Here is a 27,326-nt window from a genome sequence, read left to right as displayed (position 1 = left end):
AAAAAAGAACCACAGTAGCCAAAGAGAAGCGTGGCGCTGCTTTATTGAACCTTCTTCCCCAACACACACAAAGCAATTAAACAAAGGGGTGCCAGTGGGGAGCCTCTTACACAGCCCTCTCCTTCTGAACCCCCACTCCCAGATCCCAGAGGACCTATCTTCCCTTCTGCCACCACCGAAACAAGCCCCCCTGGCAGGGTCTGCGCCCACAAAGAGTTTGCCTGCTTTGACTGAACTGACATGTGGATTTAGTCCAGCAATCGGACCTGCCCGATGTCAGGGCTAAATTTCTGCATAAGCACAAGCATTGGGCAGATCAGAGGTGCCCCTGCCTGAATTGGCAACAGATGGGCCACCCTGTGGAATGGCCCACCAGCTTGCTGCCGGAGACAGCCTCGCCTGATGCCACCCTCGTCACGGATCCCACTGCTGCACCACTACACTGATTACATGCGGCTGGTTGTTGGTGACGATCGTCTGTCTTCAGCAAAACAATTGTGTGTTGGTCAGGACAGTTCGGTAATTGTAACAACTGGCATTTCCTGGAAGTAGCAATTGGATGGCGTTTGGCAACTGCCTGAATTTTCGTTCGAACTAACAATTACTCAGCCCCTCAGAAGTACCGAATTGACCTTAGTGGGCAGCCAGTTATTGGATTAGATTGAAGGGAACGGTTTGGGACTAATTTGATTTTTATTGTTGTTATTGAATTTTATCCCTGGTTTGAATCGACTGGTGGTTGGCTCTCCATAATTGTTGAAACAAGCAATCTGAAGAAATCGCACAGATGTGTCTGGTGGGGAGGACCAAGGCATGATGACTTGGCTGCGTTGCCGTGTGAACAGACAACGGTCTAAAACCCAATGCGACGGACCGTGGCTGTCTGACCGAGCTAGTTTCCCTGCACCGAGAAGGGTGCTTTTCATTTGTCAGCCACGCAGTTAAACTGGTCACGTTGAAGTGGTTTCAGCAAACTCACTGAATTCAGGACGATGAATGGTTTGAACAAGTGTTGGGGCCTATCAAAAATAAGCCGAGGCCTGTTGGACCAAATTTCCGAGAGATTCAAGGAGTCTTTCAGACTGAAGTTGACCCAGTTGTGAGCATCTCCCAGGCCCCATGGGAAAAGCAGGCCAGCGAGGGGGACACAAGCAGGTTGTCCTGAAGTCAGCTGGGTGGGTCACCCAAGCTGAGGCGGCCACCAAAGCAGAGAAGCGGATGATGAGACAGCTCCGCCCCTCCCAGCACCAGGGCTGGGGCCTGGTGGGCGTCACACCTCTGAGTAGGGGGGTGGGGCTGGGCCCCCATCCGGAGTCTTGTATGGCAGAGACAGGGCTTCCTCGTAGGACGGCAGGACCACCTAGGAGTGACAGAGACATGGGGGCTAAGGACCGGGCCGGAAGGAACAGGATCCCAACATGGAGTCAAGGGGCTCCATCCAACCCCCACCTCCGGCAAAATGGTTGATGGTGAGGACCAGCACACCTTGGGTACTTCCTATGCTAGACACGGCATGCACGAGACAGGGGCAGTGTCTATTCCTATAGGGGACAGACTCATATCTGCCAGTCCGGCTTCAAGCCCCCTTGTCGTGTTGACAATGCACCATTTTTCCTGGGAAAAACTTCTCAGTCCACGTGCTTTCAGAATTGGTCTCACCCCTCAGGTCGGGGGTGGGACAGGCGACTTGAGTATGGCCATTCAAAGTAGAATTTCATCCTCCCTGGCTAACGTCATTGGTTTGGGATTTGGTTAGTGACCCCAGCTGGTCCATCAGACATGCTCCTGGGGTTGTGGAGACGGTAGCATGTCAACCTGGGGGTTTTGGCAGCCATTTTGCCATCATGAGGAAAAGGCTGCTTGAAAATGGACCCAACAAAGCAGAATCAAGAGATGGAGAGGATGAGATCACATCCAGGTGTCACAACTCAGCCAGCCTCCACGAGCCAGACCTCCATTGGACTTTGAAGTTCTGGGAGCAAATAAATTTCCTTTTTCCATGTAAGTCAGATTGAGTTGGGCTTCTGCCACTTGCAAACAAAAGAGTCTCCACTAATACAATCTCCTTTTATAGATGAGGAAAGTGACAGGGGAAATGTAAACCAGCTACACTCTTCCCATCATGTCTCCAACGAGCTGCTTCTAAGTGCACCTCATCCCTCTGCCTAGAAGGCCCTTTCCCCTTTCCCAGCTAACTTGCATCAGCTGACATTTGGTCAAGTGTCACCCATTCCAGGAAGCCTTCCCTGATACCCCAGAGGAGGCCAGGTACCTCCTCTGTGTTCCCATTTCCCCCCATGCTTCACACTACATTGCAGTCCAATCTCTGTGTCTGGATTCACTCTGGGCTCTACCTTCCCCTAGGACAGGATGACATCTCAGTTTTCTCTGCGCTCCCAGGGTTGGAGACTAGGCCAACAAAGAGTAAGAGGCAAAAAATGTGGAATGCATGAATGAAAGAACAGAAGCCTAGACTATCAGAGCTGAAAGAGACCTTCACATTTCTTCTGGCCTAATCATCTCACAAGTGGAGAAACCGAAACCCAGGGAAGGAGAGACACCTGCCCCAGGTGACGGGGTGAGTGGCAGGGCTGGGGCTTGGCCCTCCCCATCCCCAGGCTCACCTTCGGTAGCATCTTGGAGCTGCTATTCTCCTCAGCTGAGTTCATGTACTTCATGAGTTTGTAGCATCTCCACACGCACTTGAACATGTAGACCTGCAAAAAGACCCAGGTCAGACTATGCTTCGTTGACCATCCCCACTACCCCAGCATGCCTGGGACAGATGCTGGGCACTTCCTGGTTGAGGGGTACCTCACCTGCCAGCCCCAGGTGTTCTGAATATTGCTTTTTCCACTGCCCTACAGACCTAGCACAGAAGGGGGCTTTGGGGGCAACGGCCCTGCAAACCATTCTTCTCTGCCCCCTGAGGCTGGAAGCTCACTACCTCCTGAGATGGCAAGTGATGAAAGCAACTGCTTTCTCTTAGTGATTGATGAAAGAGCACTGCCGGGACTTCCAAGGCCAGGAGTGAAGCCCCCAGGACTTGTTCAAGGAACAATAGCCAGTGGGTCTCTCTCTGCCCCCAAACTGCCTCCTAAGGAAGGAGGTGGGTCCTGCCTTCTGGAAGTCTTCTTGTTTCATGGAACCCCATGGTGGGGACTTAGAGGCGGCAGGAATAAATAAAATGAATGTTAAAAGAATGAAGTAGGAAGCAGGTGAGAACGGTGGCCAGTGAGGAGAGTGAGGAACACAGAGAGAAGTCCCCTCCAAGGGGGATAAAGAACTGGAGGCGGGAGAGACAGAGTGTGTGGTGGGCCTTGGGGAGTCATGGTCCAGGACCGTGTATGACGCCAACCCGCGCTGGTTCCCCCAAGCCTTCAGGAAAGTTCTCATTGCCCTTTGCTGAAGAGGATGGTGCTAGGTCCGTCCTCTGAGGGAAGGCTCAGAGGAGTGAAGTTCCGTTTCCAGGATGGCATTAGGTGATGGCAGAGGCTGCTCGGGGTCCCCAGTAAAAGGAGGCAGTGACAGCCGGTTACACCCACACACACACAGAAAGACTGGGAGGAAATGCGCTCAGATATCAGGGGCGCTGAGTGGTGGTGGATGGTGAGCTGATTGCCTTCTTTCTGGTCTTCTGTTGTTTCCAAATTTCTACGGTGACCCTACGTTACTTTCACAATTAGAAAAGAATATTCTTGAAAGCCCTTCCTTCTGTTGAGTCGACATCAGCCTCCCCTGGGCTTTGGGACACTGGCTTTCGTTCTGGCCTCTAGAATCCCCATGGGAGTCTTTCCGGTACTTGGAGATAGCCATCGTGTCTCCTCTTTCCAAGCTGAATTGCCCTCGTTTCCTTGACCCCCTCAGATGGCAGAGTGTTCTAACCTTCTCACCCTCCTGGTTGTGCTGCTATTAACACACTCCAGTCTGTCATATCTCTCTTAGAATGGGGACCTGAAGTGGGACTCTATCTTCTGGGCCTGACCACCTCAGAGAAGAATAAAACCACTCCCCTCCCTCTTCCACATGAGCAAACCTCTAATAATATGACCTCAGGAGCCATCTACATGTTGGTGCCTGAATCATGTAAAACTGTGAGAAGGGCAAAGCAATATTCATTCTGTCCCTTTCATAGATGAGACCCAAGGCCCAGAGAGAAATGACTTGAAAGGAAACCTCATAGCTAGCAAGGGGAGAACTGGGACTCACATCCAAAACTCTCTGAATCTCTCCTCCTTCCCTGGATCAGGGTCTCTCTGGGTTATATATTAAGTCCCTGACACCCGGATGCTGATGGTCTTCACAGATCCCCTCCTTCATCCCAAGGATCCCAAGTGGGGTCCAAGGAGCTGGTTTGGGGTGGGGTGGGGTGGTGGAGTAAGGAGTCAAGAGCAGGGAGGGCATCAGTGGGAGACAGCTGGTGACACCCCTGCCTCCTGACAGTCTGGTGTCAGGGGGGCCTGTGCAGTGCAGGCTCCCCACCCTTCCCAGAGCCGTGTTCAGGGGGCCCTCACCTTCAGGATGAGGACAGTGATGAAGGCGATGGAGAAGATGATCATCATCTTGATGAACTGGCTGTGAGCCACACCCTCCTGGCTGGGGATGTAATTCTGCAACAGATTCGGGAGCCAAGTTAGTGCCTCTCCTCCCAAGGAACTCCTCCAGCATCCACACATAGAGGAAGACGTGGTGTGGCACAACCGCTGTCCCCGTTGATCCCTGCCACCGCCCTAGAGGCAGGCGCTACCTGCCATCGGCCACCTGCAACGGGCGAGCACACTGAGGGAAGCAGGTGCAGCAGATGCCCACCCAGCTGGCTCTTGCTTGGCTAGAGCCCCCACCTCCAGCTGCAGTGGGGCCTTCTCCAGAGGCGAGGCTCATTGAAGGAACCGCCCAAGCCTGACATACCTGGGATGCACGCCCCCACTGTGCCAGCAAGCCATCGTGGGAGTGGACCCTCCAGACCTAGTCAAGCCCTTGGGCATCCGCAGCCCCATCCCCATTTCTGGGGAGACCTCATGAGAGGTGCTGAGTGTGAATGACCCAGCTGAGCCACTCCTAAATCCCTGGTCCTCAGAAACAGTGTGAGACAGTGACTGTTTACCATTTCAAGTCACTACATTTGACTGTAAGAAACGAATATTATTCTTTTTTTTCCTTAGAGAAAGTCTTTATTTATGTTTGTTTATTTGAGTGTGTGTGTGTGTGTGTGTGTGTGTGTGTGTGTGTGTGTTTATCGTGGACATCCTTAATTTCTTCAACTCTGATATTTCATTGATTCAGGAATTTCATCATGCCTTAACAATATGTATAGAACTGAGATATGAACTTCACAAAATCATTGACTATACTGCCACAATCATTTCTTTCTTTTCATTTTTGAGATTTTATTTATTTATTCATGGGAGACACAGAGAGAGAGGCAGAGACACAGGCAGAGGGAGAAGCAGGCTCCATGCAGGGAGCCTGACGTGGGACTCGATCCCGGGTCTCCAGGACCACACCCTGGGCCGAAGGCAGACACTCAACCGCTGAGCCACCCAGGCGTCCCTGCCATAATCATTTCTAATGTTGAGAATGAGATGGTGGGTTGTGTTTAGTTTCTGTTATGCTTATGCACACTTTGGAGTGACATGCTAAATGCAACATTAAACCAAACAAATGGGATTATATAAAAGACGATGCAAAAGGCTCTATCTGGCCCAGATGTCCGTAGACAGATGAATGGATAAAGACGTGGTGTATATACATACAACAGAATACTACTCAGCCGTCAAAAAAAATGAAACCTTGCCATTTGCAATGACGTGAATGGAACTAAAGGGTGTTATGCTAGGCAAGATAAGTCAATCAGAGGAAGACAATTATCAGATAATCTCACTCCTATGTGGAATTTAAGAAGCAAAACAGAGGATCATAGGAGAGGGAAAGGAAAAATGAAACAAGATGAAATCAGAGAGGGAGACAAACCATAAGAGACTCTTCATCATAGGAAACAAACTGAAGGTCCCTGGAGCAGAGGGGGTCGGAGGGATGGGGTATCTGGGTGATGGACATTAAAGAGGGCACGTGATGGAACGAGCACTGGGTGTTATATAAGCCTGATGAATCACGGACTTCTACCTCTGAAACCAATAATACACTACATGTTAATTAGTTGAATTTAAATTAAAAAGTAAAATATATTTTTTAAAAGGCTCTATCTGAAGTGTTACATTATTTTGCAACGCTGATGTGTGGGAACAAGTCGTGTAGGCAACAAATGAGCCTGGGAATTACGCAGCCTGTCATTTCTGAATGTTTTTGTAGCTTCTTATGTATTGTGTGTGTGGTTACTCTGGTAAAATTATGCCATATTCGGGAAGGGAAGGATAATGACATACTGTAGTGGTATTAATGTGGAGATCCGCAAAAATCTGAGGACATATCTTTATAAAGACCAGGCTGCTTTGTCATCAATCAAGGGATATAGAGGACCTGAAGAAGTCGTCTGGTCCTCTTTACTTATATTGAGTAGTGCCCTAAAACTGTGCAGAGAAGCCGTGGGGCCATACTGAGATGTGTTGAGTGCCCCTCTCTCCAAGCATAAAAAACGAGTATTATTTCTGTGATGGAATTCACACAGCAGGGCTCCCTGTAGGATGGGGCAGGGCCACCCCTAAGGTCACACGTCTGCCCGGCTCCTTCCCTTTGTCCCGCCCCATGCTGTCCCCAGTCCTCCTCAAGTGTCTATCTGGGAGCTCTCCGGCAATCAATCATTAGCACAAGCATCCTCCTCCCGGGCTCCATCTCTAGGGAACCTAAGCATGGAGGCACAGACAAGGGACACAGCTCGCTCACGGCCACACAGCCAGTGATGGGGGCGGGCCCCTGGCCCAGACTCACCATGTGGTTCATGGCCTTGAAGTTGAGATAGGTGGGCACTTCCATGTAGGAGCTGCAGAGGGTCAGGATGCTCAGACAGAAATCCAGCAGCTGCAAGGTCATCAGTGGGACCTTGGAGGGACCCTTGGGGCGCAAAGGCAGGAGGAAGGAGACAAACCAGCAATGAAGCCCTAAGCTGGAGGTCCCGGTGCTGTTCGAGAGGCCATCAGCCAGAGACACCGGGGACTCTCCAGCCCACAGGACCCAGAAAGGAATGGATGCCCGCTTCTTGGACATTCCTGCCCTGGCTGGCAGGACCCGGCCTCTGCCCAGGGTCTCCCGATGCCCAGCCCGGGGCCAGCCACTCCCTAACTTCCAGGGCAACAGTTAGGGAGAGTCAGGGATTGGCAGCCCCGTCACTGGCATCCGCCCCGTGGATGCTCATTGTTGGCTTTAACCGACTGTATCTTCCTTCCTTCAATGTGGTGACAAAACAGGGACAAAGCAGAGGCTGGGGACTGAGGCGCACATGTCCCCTTCCCTGCGATGTAGTGCCCACAAGGCCCTGACCCACAGGGCCATCACTGGGCCCTCGGAGGGCAACCTTTCCTCACTTAATGCCCGTGGCCCACACGGGTGGCAGCCCTCGCAGGTGGATCTTACAGACAAAGGAACTTGAGGTGATTGGATGGGCTCGGGCTCATCAGCCCAGGAGGGCCCCGGGCGCTGCCACCGCACTAGCCTGAGCCCCTGCCCCCTGCCCAGGCTGGGCCGACTATGGGACGTGGGACGGGGCTGCGTACTCACCACCCGGCTGCTCCGGGAGGCAAACTTGAGGTAGGCGGGCAGCTCGATGTAGGAGCCCAGCAGGGTGAGCAGACACAGCAGGAAGTCCATGATTTGCAGAGACAGGAAGGGCAGCAGGTACTTCTCCCGGTTCTGGAAGACAGGCCCAGCACTGTCAGGCAGTCTGCCGGAGACTGATGCCCCGTGCGCCCCCCGCACTGGCAGCTCCTGTCCCTCCCGGGGTAACACGGCTCTCTCCCGTCACCCCCTCCTGCCTTAGCTTCAGGTGGACCCATGCACCTTCCTCTGACTGAGGTTCTGGGATGGGGAGGAGGTAAAACCCAGGCCTTGAGGGCCAGGCGTCTTGGTGTCCCAGGACACACGAGCAAGGGTCCCCATCTACAGAGATCCAGGGCCACCGGGAGCCGGCTCTGACCCTGCTTGCTCTGAAGAACCCCACCAGGAGGGGCTTTGTGTCCATTTTACATCAGAGAGGACTTCCTAGAGGTGGGGACCCTGAGGCTAGATCTGGTAAGAACCATGGGGGAAACGGGGAGCGCATTGGAGGCAGAAGGGCCAACATGAGCAAAGGTCCGATGGTGGCAGGGGAAGCCCACACTGCTGCGATGGTGGGACCCTCCTCTGTGGGGGCCACTCTTGGGGTGTGTGGTCATGGTCAGAGGCCCTGGGTGGCTGAGGCTGAAGTCCCTCTCCTTCAACTTAAAGCAAGTGACTACTGTGACCAATATGAGGGCACATGAACTCGCCACTGGGGACAAAATCACAGAAGGGGTGGTTTTGTGGTTTCTCATGTGGCTGTCTAAGATCACTCAGGAGGCAGCCAGAAGAGCCCAGACTCAATCTCAGGGCCTTCTGGACCACCCAGTCCACTTTTCTAGCTGGACCATGTGTGTCTCTGCACAATAATTCAGGACCCACCTGGCACAAGGTAAAGTCACTCCCTGGGGTACAGAGTTTCGAAAGGGTGCTGTTAGCTAAGGGAGTGATGAGGGGGGTGCAGGCAAGGTGAAGGTGTTCCAAAGCAGCCCCTGATCCTTCCTTGCACCAGTCTCCTGGCCAGTGATTGCCAGGCCACAGGCTCCCTGGAAGAGGCCACTCTTGCTGGGTCCTGCTTTGGTGGCTGTGCAGTGAGGCCCTGGCTTCCTGCCCCCTGGGGGATGAGGGACAGACCGGTTCCTCTTCGCAGAAGACTGAGCTACAGCCTCTCTCTCTCTCTCTCTCTCTCTCTCTCTCTCTCTCTCTCTCTCTCTCTCTCTCTCTCTCCCTCCCTCCTTTCCTCCCTCCCCAGCTAGCTGGGTGGAACTGAGCCACAAGAGTCTACCCGCCCCCCTGCTCTCTCTGCTCTGGTTCCTCTCACTGATTACAAAACCCACTGTTTTTTCACCTCCCCACACCTCAAAATGACCCTTCCTCTTTTCTCTACCAAAATTCCCTGCTTCTTGCATTTGCAGCTTCCAACCATGAAGGTTAGCAGCTAGTATGACCAAAGTATCTGTGTGCGTGCCCCCACCCTGGAGGGTGCGTGTCAGCGGGAGCCAGGGCCTCCAGCCCCAGAAGGCTGGTGTGGAAACGAGGCTTCCCATACTGTCCTCAAGCTTGAAGATCCCTGGGGCACAAGTGGGGTCTCCCAAAGCACCCACCTCCCACCCTCTTGTCAGTGCTGTTCACCCAGTGGGTGTGAATATGAAGGGGGCAGGAGGATAGCTGAGGGTCCCGGCCAGCCCCCAGAACCTCCCCGACCCCGACCAAGCCCTCACCTTGACCACTCCGATGAGCAGGCTCAAGCTGATGACAAAGAGCATGATGATGAGCAGGAAGCTGGAGATCAGGTTGGCTGCAAGGCAAGGGACAGTAGTGAGGGGCCCGGAGGTGCCCCCAGGACACCCATGCGGGTTCCAAGGACCACATTTTGGGAATCACTGGTGTGGAGGCCGTGACAGTGAGCAAGCCAGCCCAGACCCTGCCCTCCTGCAGTTCTCAGCCCTGGAGGACCACAGAGACAGCAAACACAACATTTCGGTAACCCGGCTGCAGGGTGAGAGGGTGGCCCCGGGCTGCTCTAGCCAGGGGGAGGCCAGCCTGTGAGCTGAGTGACCAGGAGCCCAGGCAGCTGAGCTTGCTGTGGTCAGCCCATCGGGAGCAGGGAGCTCGAGGGGGTGCTGGGACCCGCAGCCAGAGGTCGGCAGGGGCTGGATGCCACGGTGGGAGTTTCTGTTTTATTCCAGGGTGGTGGGCAGCCACAGACAGATGTGAGCAGGAGAGTCCTGCTGTCACCTTCCTGGCCGGCCAGATTGACAAAGCACCTTCCTGTCTGCTCTCACACCTAGATACTAGGGTGGGGACAGGTCTCTATTTGCAGATGAAATGTCTGAGGCTCAGAAGGAAGAGGTGGGGCGTCAGACCTCAGCCAGTCTGCCCACAGCCAGGGCCCCTCCTCTCACCCGCCCCTCCCCAACCTGCCCTTCCCCACACCTTCCTTGCACCTGCCCCTCCCCACACCTGCCCCTCCTTGCACCTGCCCCTCCTTGCACCTGCCCCTCCCGCTCCGAGTTCCCTGGACCTACCGAGCCTGAGGTAGCCCGTCCGCCAGACCTTGCAGGAGGCCTTGCCATGAACCACCTCCACTAAGTGCTCGGTGAACAGCAACACACTCATGATCTGGAGGCAGACAGACCGTGGGTCAGTTCACAGCTCCACCCTGCCGCCTCCCACCCCTGGTGGCGGGCAGTCCAGAGTGGGGGCCTGTGGGGAGGCTCCTGGAGGAGATGGAAGGCCCGCAGGCTGGGTCCATGGGGCTCCTGGGGATAAAGTGTGGCCTGTACAGATAGACAAGCTCAAGCTCCTTCTTCCTTTTCCACCTGTGTGAGCTTCGGCAAGTTGCTCGGCCTCTCTGTGCCTCAGTTTTCCCATCTGTATGATGAGGATAGTGCCTGGAGCTATTTAAGAGGGTTATTATGAGGAGAAAGTGCGAACATCCCGAACATCCCGGGAGAGCACTTAGAACCACGCCTGATTCTCACTAAAACGATAACTATGACTACTGAAGGTCAAAGTTGGGGGTGGGGCGGCCCTGAGGGCTCCTCCACCAGTGACTGGGCCCCTCTTCAGCACCCCCTTTTACAACAACAGGCTCTGGGCATCATGGGATCTTAATCACAGCATCTGAGCATCACAGAGCTCCAGGTTCTTAGAATTATCAACATAGCCCGGCAGCAACTGATCCGTGACTGCCCAGGGAGCCCTGCCAATCCCATCCCCCACGGCCCCTCGATTTCTCCATCTGCAAAATGCAGATCATAATACCTGCTTCGCAGAGCAGTACTGTGGCCAGATGGAATAACTCACTTAAAACACCAAGGCTCGCTATTATGATTGCTGTTACCCCCATTGGATTGTAGGTTCCAGGCAGGGAAGGCTTAAGCCTCTCGTTCACCGCTCCAGCTACTGTAGTAGAGGATGGATGGGAGGATGGAGGGACGGGGTGAACGGACAAATGAATGGGCCCCATCCAAATCTGATGGGTCCGAGTGTTGTGGCCCTGGTGATGGCTGAAGTCCAGCCACAAAACTGCAGCCCCCTTGGAGGGATGCTTCGGTGGCTCAGTAGGTTCAGCGTCTGCCTTCAGCTCAGGTCATGATTCCAGGGTCCGGGATTCAGGCCCATGTCGGGCTCCCTGCTCAAGGAGGAGTCTGCTTATCCATCTCCCTCTGCCCTCCCACTCTCTCTGTCTCTCTCTCTCTCCCTCTCTCTCTCTCTTTCTCTCAAATAAATAAATAAAATCTTTAAAAAAAAAAAAAAAAGGACCTTGGAGGTCACCTTGCCTGTGCCCTCTGCCATCCAACACAGGACTCTTGTGCCAAGCAGCCTCTATTTAAATACTTCCAGCCACAGGAACTCGCGGTCTTCTGTGTGTCCATGTCCCTGCAACAAGCCTCCTTCCCTTCCCCCACCGCTACACACAGTTCTCCAGGCACCATCTGCCTATACTGAGAATCACAAGACTATTTTCTTCCTTGTAGTGGATGCCCTACCTCTATTAATAAGGCCGAAGTTTACATTGGCTTCCTGGGTGGCCCTGCACTAGAACTCACGCTTAACTGGCAGGCACCCAAACACCAACACCGTTTTCCGCTTGCTGATTGGGTTTTTTTTCAGCTTAGACGCAGGTCTCTTTTTTTTTTTTTTTTTAAGATTTTATTTATTTATTCATGAGAGACACACAGAGAGAGAGGCAGAGACACAGGCAGAGGGAGAAGCAGGCTCCATGCAGGGAGCCTGATGAGAGACTCGATCCCAGATCCCAGGGTCATGCCCTGAACCGAAGGCAGAGATGCTCAACTGCTGAGCCACCCAGGCGTTCCTAGACGTAGGTCTCAATGTGTCCTCCTGCCATGTTTCATTATGTTCAGGGGGGCAGAAGGGGACCACACAGAAGAGTGACAAAGAGCTGAGCTCCAGAGTCAGACAGAGATAGATTTGAATCCAAGTCAGTATGTGACCTTGGGCAACTCATTTCACCTCTCCGAGTTTTCTCATCTGGAAACTGGCAATCACTGCATAGAGTAAGGAATAAATTGCACCATATTTGCAAAGCACTGAGCCTGGGGTGCTCAGCAAACCAATCTGCGTTTGACTGATGTGAGCTTGCATGCAGTGGCAGAGCCAGACTGGAGCAGGGCTCTGGGGGTGGGGTGGGGGGTTGGACAGCGAGCTCACTCTAGCTGCCCCCTATACCTGGTGCAGGGTGAAACAAAAACAGCTTTGTTTCACCAAAATGCTGAGAGCAGCCCAGAGCGGAAGGCTGATGCTGTGGGGGCTGTGGCTGGAACCCACAGGAAACAACCCAAGAGAGAAAAGCCGCTTCCTCAGCCCCTGAAGCCTGGGGCCCCAGCCCCTCCACTTCCCAATTTCACCTTTAATGAGGGAAGGAGAAAGGGAAGCAGAGGACAGATGCATCCAGAACAGGACAGGGCACCCTGTGGGAGGGTGAGTTCCCCACCCCTGGGGGTGTGCGAGCAGAGCACAGGTAAGACACGTGCTGGTGGGTGGGCTTAGACAGGCCAGGTGTGGCAAGAGAAGACTGGAAGTCCCAAGAATCCAGAGTTGTCTGAGACCTGGAACGAAGCTCAGAATCAGACAACTCCAACCTCCAGTTGCTTGAAAGAGCCTCTGCCCATGTATTTTATAAGCGCCCTCTGCTTGGTTGATAAGCTCAGAGAGCTTAGGTGGCTTGCCCAAAGACATACAGCAAGTTGGGGACAGAGTGGAGACTAGAGTCCCAACCTCAGAGCACTCTCCTGGCACCTTGGCACCCACCCCACTCCCCCAAAACATCTCAGAGCCCCTGCTAACCTGCACCCCAGAGGGTGCAGGTATTTTGATCATGTCCCTATGTCAGTAAAACCTTTCGAACACACTCCTCTACAGTTCTTTACTTCATAATTATATGCATGTGCTACCATTCAGCTTATCATGAACATCGTAAAACACACACACATACACACAAAGTCCAGAAGTTAATAAGAAATATAGTTGAAGAATTTGGAAATTCTTTTTTTTTTTTAAGATTTTATTTATTTATTCATGAGAGACACACACAGAGAGAAAGAGAGAGGCAGAGACACAGGCAGAGGGAGAAGCAGGCTCCATGCAGGGAGCCCGACGTGGGACTCGATCCCGGGTCTCCAGGATCAGGCCCTGGGCTGAAGGCAGCGCTAAACCGCTGAGCCACCCAGGCTGCCCCAGAATTTGGAAATTCTAACACTGTCATTCCGAGGCCCCAGTGGTCCCCTCGGGCATCACCCCACTTTACAGACTAATGCTAACCCACAGCTGTCTCCAATCCCTCAATTCTGGCCCCTAACATCTCTCACAGCTTTGCCATTGTGCCATTAGTATCCCAGCTACGGCCTCCCAGCTCCTCCACCATATCCTATGACCCGAGAAGGGGAGGGAAGCTGAGGGACGTTTGCACACCCTGACTCCACACCATTCCAATGATCTTCCCAAACGTGGCAGAGGGACTATTCTGAATACCCCCACCCCCACTTCACAGATGAGTGAAGTGAGACTCAGAAAGGTCCAGTAACTTGTCCTTGGTCTCCAGCTGGTAAGGTGTAGGGCCAGGATTCAAGCCCAGGCCAATGGGCCCTAGATTTCATTCCAGCCAGTCCTTTCAGCACCTCCCAACCTCCTACCTCCTACCTCTGCCTGAAGCTTTCCCCACTCCCAAGCTGGCACCCCAGCAGAGTCAGAGGAGCACCATCCCCTTCCCCCACACACATAGTTTGTGCCAGGGCAGCAGGTGCTAGAAGTCATCCTCCTTTTGTAAAAACCCCCTGGGTTTCCTCCATTTCTACCTTCTCAACAGTTGTGTAAGGAGAGGGAGATAATTCTTTCCCCGTTTGCCAGGTGAGAACCCTGCAGGTCCATAGAAGGCAGGCAATAGCCCTGAGGCTCAGAGCCAGGCAAGTACTCAGCTCCCGGAAAGTACTCAGAATCAGCCCTCTGCTGGCCCCTAATCTGCAGGAGGAAGATGGGAGTCTCAGCTCCCTAGGAGATGGGATGGAGAGGAACTAACACTTGGTGAGTGCCTACTGTGTGCTCAGACCTTGCACACACAAGCTTACATCACAGCCTCCCAAAACCTTGCAAGAGAAGCAACATTTTCCCCCATTTTACAGATGAGAAAACAGAGGCTCAGAGAGGAGAACTCACATGGCCCGGCAGGGATCTGAACCCTGGTGCTCTCGGCCCAAGGGTCCGGGGCTCTACCCAGGGCTGAGTGGGTCTTGCCAACCATCTGTCCCCCGTCCCCGGCAGCTCTGGATACCCCCAGCTCAGGAGCCAGCAGCTGGGGCATGAGGCCTCCTTGCCACCTGCCTCACTGCTGTAACACTGGCCAGTTCCTGGTTCTGCCCTGCCCTCGGTTTACCTTCTCTGGTCAATGAGGAGAGGCACCCCTTTTGCATCCAGGGTCACTGGGATGATTGAACTCCTGCAAACTATGGCATCTCACACCCAGGTCACCCAGGATGGCCCACCTGGAGCTGCACCCTGCTCATCAGAAGGCCCTCACTGCTCCACCCAAGTCCCTAACCAAGAGCCTTTATAGTTCCCGGAAGGTACCTGGCTTACCTATAGGGTATGCTGGGGGAGGCCCGGAGCCCCCCAGCATCCAGTTGTCCCAGGCCCCTGGCCTTCACCTGCCCCTCACCCCACCCCCACCCCTGCCGGTACCCACCTGGACAGAGAGCTGACTTCTCCTGGAGCTTTGAGGGTCTGACTGGACCGTGACCCACGAGCTCCTGGGACAGGACAGGGCTCCCACGGGCCCGGGGGACAGCAGCCACTCATCCTCCTCTCCCCCAGTACAGCATCTCCCAGGGCCTTCCCTCTTCAGCAGTGAGGTCGGGCAGAGTAGAGCTAGGGTGTTTGGGTCGGGGGATCCCAGGCCCAACCCAAGCTCCATGCCCCTGAGCGAGCCACTGAGCTCTCTGAGCCTGTCTCCTCATTGGGGAAATGGGGACAATTACCAGACCTGCCTCAAAGGGCCACTGTCAGGTCAAATGACACGCTAGCACAAAGCCAGGCATACAGCAAGTGCTGCTTAGATGAACATCGTTGGGGAGGGTTCACTAATCTGTGTAGGTATTCATTCACTCCTTCTGTTCGTTCATCCAATAAATACTCTCGGAGCACATATTGGCTCCAGGCCCCGTGCAGACAAGCCACTGACCCTGGCCTGGTCTGCAGGTGTCATGGTCCCCAGGGGGAAACCATGGGTTACCAGTGTGTTCAGAGTCACAACAAGGGATATGCAGAGGACAATAGGTCCCTGATGAGGGGGTGATCACCACTATCTGGAAGACTTGGGGAGGGTTTCACAAAAGGAGATGGTTGAGCAGGGTTTAAGGGCTCTTCTCAACAGAGAAGAGCAAAAAGCATTCCAGGAAGAAGGAACACTCTATGCAGAGGCCCCAAGGCTGGCAGGTCAGACCCAAGGAAACTCATGGGCCAGAGTGCCTCTCCGTGAGAGGGGGGACGTCACCAGCGCCCAAGGGAGACCCAGGGAGACGCAGTGGCCAGCCCAAGCTCACACAGGAGGTCTGCTGCTGAGCCTGCATTAACCTCAGTCCTGAGAGCGAGCCAGGGCTCAGGCTATAAGACCACATCAGTGCTGACCATACTCAGCCCACCTCCCTGTCACTCCTGCTCCCCATTCCCCTTTTGCACCTCTTCCCTCTGCTTCTTCCTGGTTTCAGTTCCCATTCCCATCCCCCCCTCCCTTCTTTCTCAATAACAAACACAACCTTCCTAAGCTCAGCAAGGGGGGAAGTGGCCAGGAAGCCAGGAGAATTTCTATTTGCCTGGTGGCTCTGAGGAGCCACCAGCAGCTTGAGCTGAACTAGAAGTAGCAAAGTCAGGGAGGGTGGGAGGAAGGGGGCCGCCACTGAATGTGGCCCGGGCCGTAGAGGCAGCGATCCTCCAGGCAAATGTAGTGGACAAAATGCTGGTCAGGTGGGAGTGACCGTGACGGCCGTGCTGCAAGGTGGGCACTGGCTGTCGTGTCGCCGGTTCCGGCATGCTGGTGACTGCTACGATGACATGGGCAGCCGTCAATAGAGGTGACCACGGCTGTGGCAGGGGTGGCAGTGATAGACAGAACCCTGGTGGGCACCCTGGGAAGTGGCGATTGACTGCAGTCATAATTCGGCCTTGACATTCATTGTTGCTAATGTTGATGAGGGTGGTGACCTCTTGATATGAGAGTGGTGACTACGATCATGATGATGGTGGTTGGTGACACGAGATCCCCAATTCTGGGGCTCAAAACCACTTCCCAGCCCAGGAAGGTGGGCCCACTGTCTCGGATCTCCCGGGCTCAGGATGCAACTTCCCAGAAGCAGGCAGGAGGAACTCCACCCTCTGAGATGCCAGGGGGCACCATTCACTGAGAACCCCCCTCCCGCGGTGGGCACCTGCTAGGCGCCAGCCGGTGCGGGGCACCTTCCTAGCCTTCCACTTTATTTGCTCCTGGCAAATCTATGAGGTCAGATTGCCCGCCCCCCCCCCCCCCCCGCCTCACTTATGTCAGGGGAGAGCGAGGGGTTGTGGGGGAGCCTGGGTGTGACTTGACCGAGGTTGCACGGGGAGCCAGGCCCAGGCATGCCCTTAACCCTTCCTCAGCAGATCATGCAGTTTGCAAAATGGGAAGTGGGTACCTCTTCCTGCCCCTCTCCCTTTTCAGGACTGCTCTACCCTGACCGTGTGTCCTCCGACTCCAGGGACCCAGGGTCCCAAGGAAGGGCTGCTGTGCACTTAAACGATTATCACCACCAGAGGCGGTGACATTGGTGTCATCACAGCCTCACTGAAGCCCACCCGCCCAACCCGCCCACTCTGTTTTCCCTGGGGGCCCCTGGCTTGTCTGGCAGGAGGGTGGGAGAAGACAACCAGATGCATCAGCGTCAAGAGGAAGCTCTCCTCCCCCACCCTCTCCCCCGCCACCCCATACTTCCTGTGGAGGCTTATCTAGACAACTGGGTGGGGGCCGTTCCCCCCCAGCACTATCTCCCCAGTCACTGCCCCAACCAGCCTCAGATAGTGTCTGCCAGGCCCTCCCGGAGCCCGAGCCCAGCTGCGGCCCCTGCCCGGCCCCAGCGCCAGCTCCCCGCTAAGGCTGTTGCCCTGCTGCCCTTCCCTCCACCCCTGCCCCCTGCACTATTCACTGACCCCTCTGCCTGGCCACTTGACCTCTCTGTGCCTCAGTTCCCTCATCTGTAGAACAGAGAGAAGCATCGAGGCTGCCGTGAGGAGCTGATGAGGTGACATGTGTCTGCTACCAAAGACAGACCCACTCGGAAAGACCCACTGAGCAGCAGAAGTGCTTGTGTGTGGACACCAAACCACAAGCCCCCACGGCCCTGGCCACTCTATTTGTGACAGCCTCAAGCCAGAAGCCACCCTCCCACAGAGGGACAGTCAAATACATGGTGGTATATTCTTGCAATGAAATAGGATGATGGGGGAACCCCGGGTGGCTCAGTGGTTTAGCGTCACCTTCAGCCCAGGGCATGATCCTGGAGACCTGGGATCGAGTCCCACGTCGGGCTCCCTGCATGGAGCCTGCTTCTCCCTCTGCCTGTGTCTCTGCCTCTCTCTCTGTGTCTCTCATGAATAAATAAATAAAATCTTAAAAAAAAAAGAAATAGGATGATGGGGGGTTGGGGGGCGGGGGTGGCTGCACACAGCAACACGGAGGAAGCTCACAGTGTTGAGAGAAGGAAACCAGACACAGAGGAGCACCTGCTGTGTAATCTCATTCCTGCCTAGTTCTAGAACATACGTTGGAGGAGGCCAGTGGGGTGAGAGTGGCGATGAGGGAGGGGCCTCTGGGTCTGGTTTTGTCCTATTTCTCAAGCCGGGGAGAGGTTACACGGGTGCGTTCACTTTGTAAAAGTTCATCAAGATGCACACTCGTGATATGTGAATTACGCATCCAGGAAAGGTTTGCAAAAGTAAAATAAGACACAGATTAGCTGGCACCTACTATGCGTCAGGCCCTGGAGATCACAAAGATAAATCAGACTTCTGGGCCTCCGGGCCAGAAGACAGGATCCATGGGGGCCCCAGGACTTGGGAGTGGGGAGCTGCCCTGGGACGGGGGCAAAGATGGGGAGTTCAGGGGCCCAGGACATGGGGCTCCGGGAAGGCTTCTGAGAAGCAGTGAGTCTTAGAGTTCTTGTCCTACGGGCAGTGGGGAGAGTGTGTCAGAGGGAAAGGCAGGAGCAAAAGCAAAAGTGAGGGTAAGCCCCATGCAGGAAACTGCGAGCAGTTTCTCTTGGGGATTGTGTCCCGGGGGTCATGCATGTGCCGGGCACCCAGGAGGCCCCCAGGAAAAGGCAGCTGCCGTGTGGCTGGAATGGTGGAGGGATATAGGAGACATGGGGGAACAGGGGGTCCACAGAGCAGGAGGCTTCAGGACTGGCAGGGCCAGGAGAAAGAGCACCCCAGGCAGAAGGACGGCTGTCCAAAGGTGGGGAGCTCCAGAGAACACGATTCAGATGGTGCGTGCCTCAGTTTATCACCTTGTCGCGTAAGAACTGCCATGACAGTAGCACTGCATGGGGAGTGGCCTGGGCTGTCTGGGCAAGCCGGGGTACCATCGTCAGAGCCCCCCACCCACGCATGTGCCCTCTGCCCTTCCAGACCTGTTCCTGTGAAAGAAGACAGCATGGCAAGCCTTTCGGTGAAATCCCCGGCCCAGTGAATCCCAGGGGCCTCCGCCATTCAGTGGTTGGGTTTAGGGGAGGGGGTCGGGTCATCAAATTTTCCCTTAGGAGGAGCCCCTTTTGGGAGGCTCGGAGTCATTCTCCACGCTTGGCCCAAACCCCCATCAGCCTCTACTTCCTGAGTATCTGGGGATAAACTCTGTGTCCATACTATTCCCCCAAACCATCAGTTCCCTATTTACCTTCAGAGTGAAGCCCTCCCACCCTCCCCCATGGCTATTACTACAACCACTGGGCTCACAGGAGAGGCCCGGGCCTCCTTGGGATGCCCACATCCCTTCATCCTCACCTCAGGCCAGTTCTGTTATTCCCACCTTCTCCCCATTTTGTGGGTGAAATCGAAACTGCGTCTTTCCTTGTGGGCTCCACATTTCCACCAGCCAGGCCCCCGGGATCTTACCATCGATCCCTCACCCATCACTGCCAAGAAGCGTGCCCTCCCCGCCACGGTCTGGGCCGTGAGCAGAACCCCGGGGCTCCTGTTCCTTATCCACCACGGGCTGCAAAGCAGACTGGCCTCCCCAAGCCCCTTTCTTCTCCTGCCGAACGGGGGCTCCAGTGTTAGTTGCCATTTGTGGGGCGCTCATCAGGTGCTGGGTGTGTCTCCACCTGGTTTCCTGTGAATCTCAGAATAACCGTGCACTTCAGGGTCACTAGCTCCCATTTGACACGGGAAGAAATTGAGGCTGGGGTGGGGAGGGATGCCCTGGGCTCACAGCAGGGCTGCGGCCTGGAAGGGCAGGGAGTCAGCAGGCTCCCCTGTGCAGCCTCTTGCTCAGCTTCCTGCCTCGTTAGGGCTTCTGTGGCCCCCTTCTCCATGACGGTCCTGGCTCTGGGTCTGCTGGCCTGGGCTTATATTATAAGCCCCACTTCCCAGGGAGGTTCAGGGTCAGGATGCTGACAGAGAAGCCTCAGCCCATCCAGACTCTGCCCTCCAGTCCCGGGGCCAGTCTCAAGGGGCCCCCAGACCCTGCTCTAGGGGGGACCCCCTCTTCTCAGCTGGTGCCTCCCCTCACCATGGCCCTCTGACTCAGTGGGTCCCTTCAACCCCAATGATTCCTGAAGGCTGGGACCACCACCCACATCCCATTTCCAGAAGCCCCTTCCTTCCCTTCCCTTGGGCCTGAAAAGCAGGAAGTGGGGAGAAGAGAAGGCCCAGCCTGGCGTCTGGTCTCTCCTTGCCCACTCCAGGGTGAAGACCTCCATCACTCAGCCCTCCAGGCCTGGTGCCACAAGAAATGTTTCACTTTGCCCCCGGAGGACCCTGCGTGCAGCCCCCATTTGGTCTGGTGGCACCCATGGTCTCCTCAAGGAGCTATGTGGGCCTCCACCATTTTATAAGTTAGAAGATGGGGTGCACATCCCAGAGATTAAGACCATAACTCAGTTCCAACGAGGGCCCCGGGGCCATGGCACTGGAGTGAGGCCACAACTGCCACCCTACCCCCACCAGCCTCTTCACACCTTCAGGAAGGGCACAGACCAGAGCCTTTCTGCCCCACATGGGGGCATCAGGCGTGAAGGCAGAGGTTCTAACAGACTTTCATCCGGGACTTTCCCCACCTGGCAGTTGGGGTCTATTTTTAGGCCCCAAACACATGAGCTTTCAAAGGTATGGTTCTGCTCCCCCAGCCCTCTCTGGGCACCAGCCTGCAGCTCCTTACTCCGATAGGGCCATATCAGCTCAATACCTCAAAGCAATCACCCTTGAGGCAGAGACTACCAGCCTCAGTTAACAGAAAAGGAAACTGAGGTGCAGACAGCAAAGGTGCCTTCCTGCTCCAGGTCACATCATAGGTCAGTGATGGAGACGGCGCTGTGACTTTCAATCCCAAAATGGAGGAGAAAGAAGAACCCCCCACCCCTGGTAGTCTGACAAGGACAAATCAGGAGGGTTTTCTGGAAGAGAAAGCTTCCTGTGAGCTGGACCATAAAGAAGAAATGAAGACTGGGTGAGGGAAGGGCCTCCCAGACAGACGGACCACCCCAGCGCATGGGCCAGGTAAGAAATTCATTTGTTCACTCACTGGCTCATTCCCTGTATCTGTGCTGGTAGCAACGACCCAGAAGGAGCCCCCTGCCCTACCTCCCTGTGACCTGGAGCAAGGCAGGAACATTCCTGGCCCTCTGCTTTCTCATCCATAAAATGAGAGGACTGGACCAAGCAGAGATCCATCCTTTCAGCTCTGAAGCCTAAAAGAAACAAGGACCTCGGTCCAGCTTCCCTCTGCTACACCTCACAGCCATCCCTCCCTAAACCCCAGCAACGTGAACTTTCTCAGTGTTCCAAACATCACACGGTCTCTCCCATCCCCAAGGCTTTGCTCAAGCTGCTCCCTCCCCAGCAGCCCCAGGCACATGTCTGCTCATCCTTGGCACACCGGCCCACCTCCAAGAGCTGCTTCTGCATCCCCACCCTCCACCCCAGACTGGGCTGAGACCCCTCATCTGTGCCCCTGTGACAGCCAGCACTGTTATCCACCAAAACCACTGTCACTCAAAGCCTGAGCCGATGAAGGCACAGGCTCTGACGTGTCAGGCCCACACCCTGGCCCTGGGCTTGGCACAGAAAATGAAGGTATGTTGGAGAATTGATCTGCATTAAGGACAGACTCCTTTAAATAATGGAGGTTGCTTTACTTTTTTGTTGTGGTTTTGCCAATTTAAAAAGTAGCATACTGGGCAGCCCGGGTGGCTCAGCGGTTTAGCGCTACCTTCAGCCCAGGGCGTGATCCTGGAGACCCGGGATCGAGTCCCACGTCAGGCTCCCTGCATGGAGCCTGCTTCTCCCTCTGCCTGTGTCTCTGCCTCTGTGTGTGTGTGTGTGTGTGTGTGTGTGTGTCTCATGAATAAATAAATAAAATCTTAAAAAAAAAAAAAGTAGCATACTAGAACAACCAAATAAAGAAAGTAGCATTGAATTAGAACCCAAAGTATGAAATAAATATCCATGAGTTTCTACTGGTATAAATAAATCATTTAGTTTTATAACAAATGAGAACAGACAAATCTCCCACGAGAAATTCCAAATATCCCAAATATGCTATAGCTTGTCTGCCCTCAAGAAATAGCTCTCTACTCCTTAAATGACCTTCTTCCAGAAAGGACAGTATGGGGGTGGGGGGCATTGGGGAGAAACCTGACAAACATGACCTTCACCAGGTGATCAAGGTTACCATCAACAGTGACAAGACATGTCCGGGAGTCCACACCTTTGATATGATGTGCTGAGGATGGCCCTTTACCTCTGCAGTCTCCTCCCAATAACACTTTACCCAAGCCCATCCAAGAGAAAGTCACCAGACAAGCCCCATTTGATGAATATTTGACAAAATGTATGACCAGTACTCCTCAAAACTGCCAAGGTCACCCCAAACAGGGGAAATCTGAGAAACTGTCCCAGCCAAGAGGAACCTAAGGAAGCATGAGGATTAAATGCAACGTGGTATCCTGGATAGGGTCTCGAGACAGAGGAAGGAAGATGTTTAGGGAAAAGCTGAGAAAGTCTGAGTAAAGCATGGGCTTGAGTCAGGCTATTGATGTGGACTCATCGATTGTGACTCATCGACTCCCAATCCGGGGGGAAACCAGATGAGGAGCATACAGGAACTCTGTACTATGTTTTCACAATAATTCTGTAAATCCAAAACCATTCTAAAATTAAGTTTACTTTAAAAAGTAGTACATGCTCGGAGCGCCTGGGTGGCTCAGTCGGTTGAGTGATCAACTCTTGGTTTCAGCTCAGGTCGTGATCTCAGGGCAGAGTCAGTTTGAGATTCTCTCTCCCTCTCCCTCTGACCCTCCCCCTGCAGGGGCTCTAAAAAATTAAAGAAACAAACAAACAAAACAAATAAATAAAATTATCTTTTAAAAAAAGTAGTATATGCTCATGGTACCAAATACAGAGAATATAGGAGTGCAGAAAAAAATTAGAGCTTTCACAACCCTAGAACCCAGAAAGAGCTAACATTAGCCTCCTTCCCTCCTTGCCCTAAAGTGGGTATAAGCTTTTCATCATTAATGCATTTCTTTTTTTTTTTTAACATTTTGTTTATTCAATTGAGACAGAGAGATACATGAGCAGGGGGAGAGGCAGAGGGAGAAGCAGGCTCCCCGCTGAGTGAGCAGCTGGACGTGGGGCTCCATTTCAGGACCCTGAGATCATGACCTGAGCTGAAGGCAGACGCCCAACCATCTGAGCCACCCAGGTGCCACTGGACGATGCATTTCTAATGCAATTCTAGGCACCCTGGAGAGGAGATGGCAGAGAAAGAGATTTCTGGGCAAAAGAAATCCCCACCTCCTGCCATTGATTTAGGACGTTCTTTGGGTTCCCAGACAAGCCAGAGCCAAAGAGGCCAAATTAAGAAAGCTATTTGACCCTCCTACACATGCAAGTTTCAGTCAGAAATCACCCATGACTGAGCAAACCCTCTACACAAGCCCAGCAGAACCCTGAGGAAGGCCCTCTGGCCCTTGGACATGGGAGGGTCCTCCCATAAGAATGTCCCCGATGACCAATAAAGTGTAGCACTGTCTTTGGTGTCCAAATTTAACCCTCCCCAGAGACACCAAGTCCACGAATAGCTCTCAGTATGCAGCTGTCATCCATGGCTGGCTCCAGATGATGACAATCTGGCCATCAACACATCTGGACAACAGCTTCTCTTTTTCCATCCAGATGTTAGAGCCCCTGACAGCACACCTGCCTCCTGACTGCTGGGTCGTGGGAAACCCCCTGGCACCTGCCCTTTCTGGGAAGGAGCAAAGGCTTCTCCAGAGGCTGATTCCCCCTTGGAACCAACCAAGGACCTCAGAGAAGACTGCCTGGGCTGGTCTTAACGGTTTCCAGGCTCCTCTGTTCCCATGCCTTCCGCTCTAGAACGTCCCATGGCTCCCCATGGTTCACATTACTGACAGTGGATCTCAACCGGGAATGATTTTGTCTCCAGGGGACCCTTGGCAACGTCTGGAGGTAGTTTTAGTTATCACAACCCGGGGAAGCTATGAACACCTTGTTAGAGGCCAATGATGCTGCTAAACATCCTACAATGTGCAGTTCAGTCCACATGACAAAGAATTTTCCAGTCCCAGATATCAAGAGCGCACTACAGTGATGGTCCAGACTCTTCAGCTTGTTACTCTGAGCTCTTTCCACCTCCTGCATCCCAAGCTGAAGCATCCCGGTTGGCCTGTGTAGTGTCCCCTACACAAACCACCGTCCCTCAGCCTCTACACTTTGTGCACCTATTCCTCCCCATCCATACAACCAAACTCTACTCCTCCACCAATGGTACAAACTCCAAAAGGCTGCCCTGATCACTTGCCCGCACTTTTCCTCCAGCTCTGTGGGCAGGCACTGATGTTGCTTTACCATGTACAGGTGAGGACCTCAGACAGTGAGGTCAAGAAGAAGCCTCAAGAGTCACAAAGTTTGGGGTTTGCAGGACAGCCACCAGGCCCCCGCAGCCTGCCTGTGGACTTGGCCTGGCCAGCACAGGGATTTCTTTTTCACCTTGAATCATTCACCGACATGGAAACATCAGAAAACATGACATAAAAGCCTGTGCTTCCTGCCTCTCTAAATGTCAGAAGAACAGCTCAGACCCACATTCCTTTGTGGCAATAATCAGCGGAAGCAGAGACCAGCTGCCAGAACAGAGCCAGGACAGGGCCCCCCAGGTCAGCGCAGGTCCCTCTGCCCCTCTCCACTCACTTGCGTGACCCATCTGGCCTGGAAACAAGTTGGCATTTGAAACCTCTGAGCCAGGGCGCCTGGGTGGCTCAGTGGTTGCACGTCTGCCTTTGGCTCAAGTCATGATTCCTGGGTCCTGGGATCGAGTCCAACATCGAGCTCCCTGCAAAGAGCCTGCGTGTACCTCTGCCTGTGTCTCTGCTTCTCTCTCTCTCTCTCTCTCTCTCTCTCTCTCTGCGTGTGTGTGTGTGTGTCTCATGAATAAATAAATAAAATCTTAAAAAAAAAAAAAAAGGAAAAAAGAAACCTCTGAGCCAGTCCACATCCCCACCTGTCATTTTTGTAAAGGGTAAACTGAAACCCAAAAGAGAAAGTCATCCTGGGGCACAGGGCCAGGTAGTGGCAGAGCTGGGGTAAGGGCCCAGGGGCCCGCTTCCCACAGGGACCCCTCTGTGTACCTCACTGTCCTTCAGAGACTATTCTACAATCTCAGAGCTTGAAGGGGCCCTACGGGTTCGGTGTGGGGACAGCCAAGGTGCCATTCACATCTCTCAGGATCCCTCTCGTGCTGGCAGGAGGTAGATGAGGCAACCTCTGAGCAACTCCCCAAACCGGCACTCTGGGGTCTGACAGCTTGACTACGGGAGTGGGGGGCACAGCAGCCGGCGCTGGGTCTGACGCACACTGGTGACAAACATTTCCTCTGCGTCAGGGGCTGCCTCTGTGCCTTGTAGATAGGAACTCAACAACCCTATCAGAGAGGTACTCTTCTGCTCCGCGAGGAAACCGGGTTTCAGAGAGGTGAAGTCAGTGGCCCAAGGCTGCACAGCTAGGAAGCGGTGAGGCCAGGATTTGCATGCAGGAGTGCATCCCAAGGCTGTGCACTGACCACTGAGCGGCACCGCCCCTCTGAAGGCCTCAGCCCAGCCTGCCCGGCCCCCAGAGACAGGAAGCAGATGCAGCCAGGCTGAAGCAGTTTACAGCAGCCCACCACAGAATGCCAGATTTAGGCTAATTTTGAGGAAGCCCTTCTAGGCTCATGAGAGAACTGTTAACCACAGGCCCTGAGTCACCGTAGGAGGAAGGCGTCTGGGTCTAGGGCAGCCCGTGTGGCTGGGAGTTGTGCGGTGGTGGTGGAGGGTCTGGGCAGGACTGAACAGAGACCCTGACTCTTACCCACCGAAACAGAGCAGGGAGCCTCTGGCCCCAGGGGGCTGTGGCTCAGCCAGAGTCACTGTTCACTAAAAGAAGACAGGGGCTCCTCACCGGGGCTGTGCACACCAGCTTCCCAAGGGGAGCCACCACCAGGCCGCTTCTCCTCGGGTGGGCGCCCCAGAGTGGGACCAGGCAAGCCACCCTCCCCCTGGGCACAGGACCTCAAGTCCTCTCTGGTGGAGGGAAGGCAGTGGTCTGCCGAGCTGTCAACCCAGAGGATTTGGCCCATCCCTCCCTGCTAGGAGCACAAGGGAGAGATTCCCACCTGCCTCCTGGCCCAGGCCCCCCATGGAAAGAAGCAGCCTGCGCCGGGCAGGGCCTGACTCCACGCCCGGGCAACAACCCCAGCCCACACCTCTCCAGAGCTTCCTGGCTTCCACAGCACGTTCCCGGCTGCTGATCCATTCGAACCTTGTAGCTGCTCATTTTGCCCCATTTTACAGAGGCCGAAACTGAGCCTCGGGAAGACGGTGAGTTCCGTTGGCTGGAAAGGATGACCCTTCTCCCAGCCCTGCTCCCACTGCAGCAGCGGCCGCAGGGCCCCCTTCCCAGCCTGACCGAGGGGGAGACTGAGGCCCCGGGCACGGAGGGGACCTGTCCAGGGTCCCACGGAGAGGCGGAGGGTGGCAGGCTCCCTCTGCGGGGGTGGAGGCAGGGGCAGCGGATCGGGGCCCTGCTCTTACACACGCACGCACGCACCCAGCCTCCCGCACCTGCCCGCACACTCACCACATGGTAGATGGCCAGGGCGGTGGTGGCGATGCGGACGTTAAAGCAGCAGCAGGTCTGGCGGACGGCAGCCGTGCGGGGGGCCATGGTGCCACCGTCCCTGCTCCTAGGCACTGAGGGGGAGAGCCCAGCGCCTGGAGCAGGGCAGAAAAGGGGAAGCTGCCGGCTGCCCTCCTCACTTCCTTCCTGCCCCTCAGACAGGCAGGGGCCCGGTCGTCACCACTGGGGCGGGGCAGCAGGGAAGGGCCACAGCCTGCCTCGAGCCCGAGCCCCACGGCTGGCCCTCTGCCACCGCCCTCCGGGAGGGGCTGTCCTGGGAAGGCAGGTCCTTGCACCTCAGGACCTACCGTCTAGTAGGTGAGCACACTCACACGCCCTGCTTACTGGACGCTCCCATCACTCCTGGAAGCAGCGCCACCAAACCCATTTCCAGAGAGAGAGATAGAGGTCCAGAGAAGTCAAGGCAATCGCCCCAAATCATACAGTCGTTAGTGCTGGCGGCAGGATGCAAACTCAGGTGCGCCTGGCTGCACGCGTAGCTCTGGTGTAGCATCTCCTACATGTTCTAAGCCTGATCCTGGGCAAATTATTGTAATCCTCACCTCAATCCTATCATTAGCCCTGTTTTCCAGATGAAAAAGCCAGGGCCCAGAGAGGGGAAGTGATTTGTCCGAGGTCACACAGCTGGTGTGTGGAGTAACTGGGATTTGAATGGAGGCTGT

The 27,326-nt window shown here is 54.6% G+C and overlaps 1 protein-coding gene across 1 annotated transcript; it reads right to left on the bottom strand.

Annotated features, from left to right (window-relative positions):
- Nucleotides 1–17: 17 nt before the first annotated feature.
- Nucleotides 18–26,795, bottom strand: LAPTM5 (lysosomal protein transmembrane 5). The gene is made up of 8 exons (XM_038531339.1): nucleotides 26,605–26,795; nucleotides 10,236–10,329; nucleotides 9,429–9,505; nucleotides 7,672–7,803; nucleotides 6,886–7,008; nucleotides 4,515–4,610; nucleotides 2,625–2,717; nucleotides 18–1,360 (listed from the first exon to the last, which is right to left on the bottom strand). The coding sequence occupies exons 1-8, from the start codon at nucleotides 26,689–26,691 to the stop codon at nucleotides 1,271–1,273; spliced, it is 792 nt and encodes a 263-aa protein (XP_038387267.1). The 5' UTR covers nucleotides 26,692–26,795; the 3' UTR covers nucleotides 18–1,270.
- Between the last annotated feature and the right edge of the window lie 531 nt (nucleotides 26,796–27,326).

Source organism: Canis lupus, chromosome 2 (assembly GCF_011100685.1).
Source record: "Canis lupus familiaris isolate Mischka breed German Shepherd chromosome 2, alternate assembly UU_Cfam_GSD_1.0, whole genome shotgun sequence".
NCBI lineage: Eukaryota > Metazoa > Chordata > Mammalia > Carnivora > Canidae > Canis > Canis lupus.
The sequence above is the reverse complement of the archived record's forward strand: the minus strand, read 5'-3'. Positions and strand labels throughout refer to the sequence as shown.

Bases quoted from the DNA above. Each gene is read 5' to 3' on its own strand.
- LAPTM5 (XM_038531339.1), bottom strand. From the start codon at position 26,691: ATGGCCCCCCGCACGGCTGCCGTCCGCCAGACCTGCTGCTGCTTTAAC. The intron at 7,009-7,671 runs GTGAGTACGCAG...TTGCGCCCCAAG, and splicing joins CCTCCCGGAGCAGCCGGGTG to GGTCCCTCCAAGGTCCCACT. The intron at 1,361-2,624 runs GTGAGCCTGGGG...TGTCACTCCTAG, and splicing joins GCTCCAAGATGCTACCGAAG to GTGGTCCTGCCGTCCTACGA.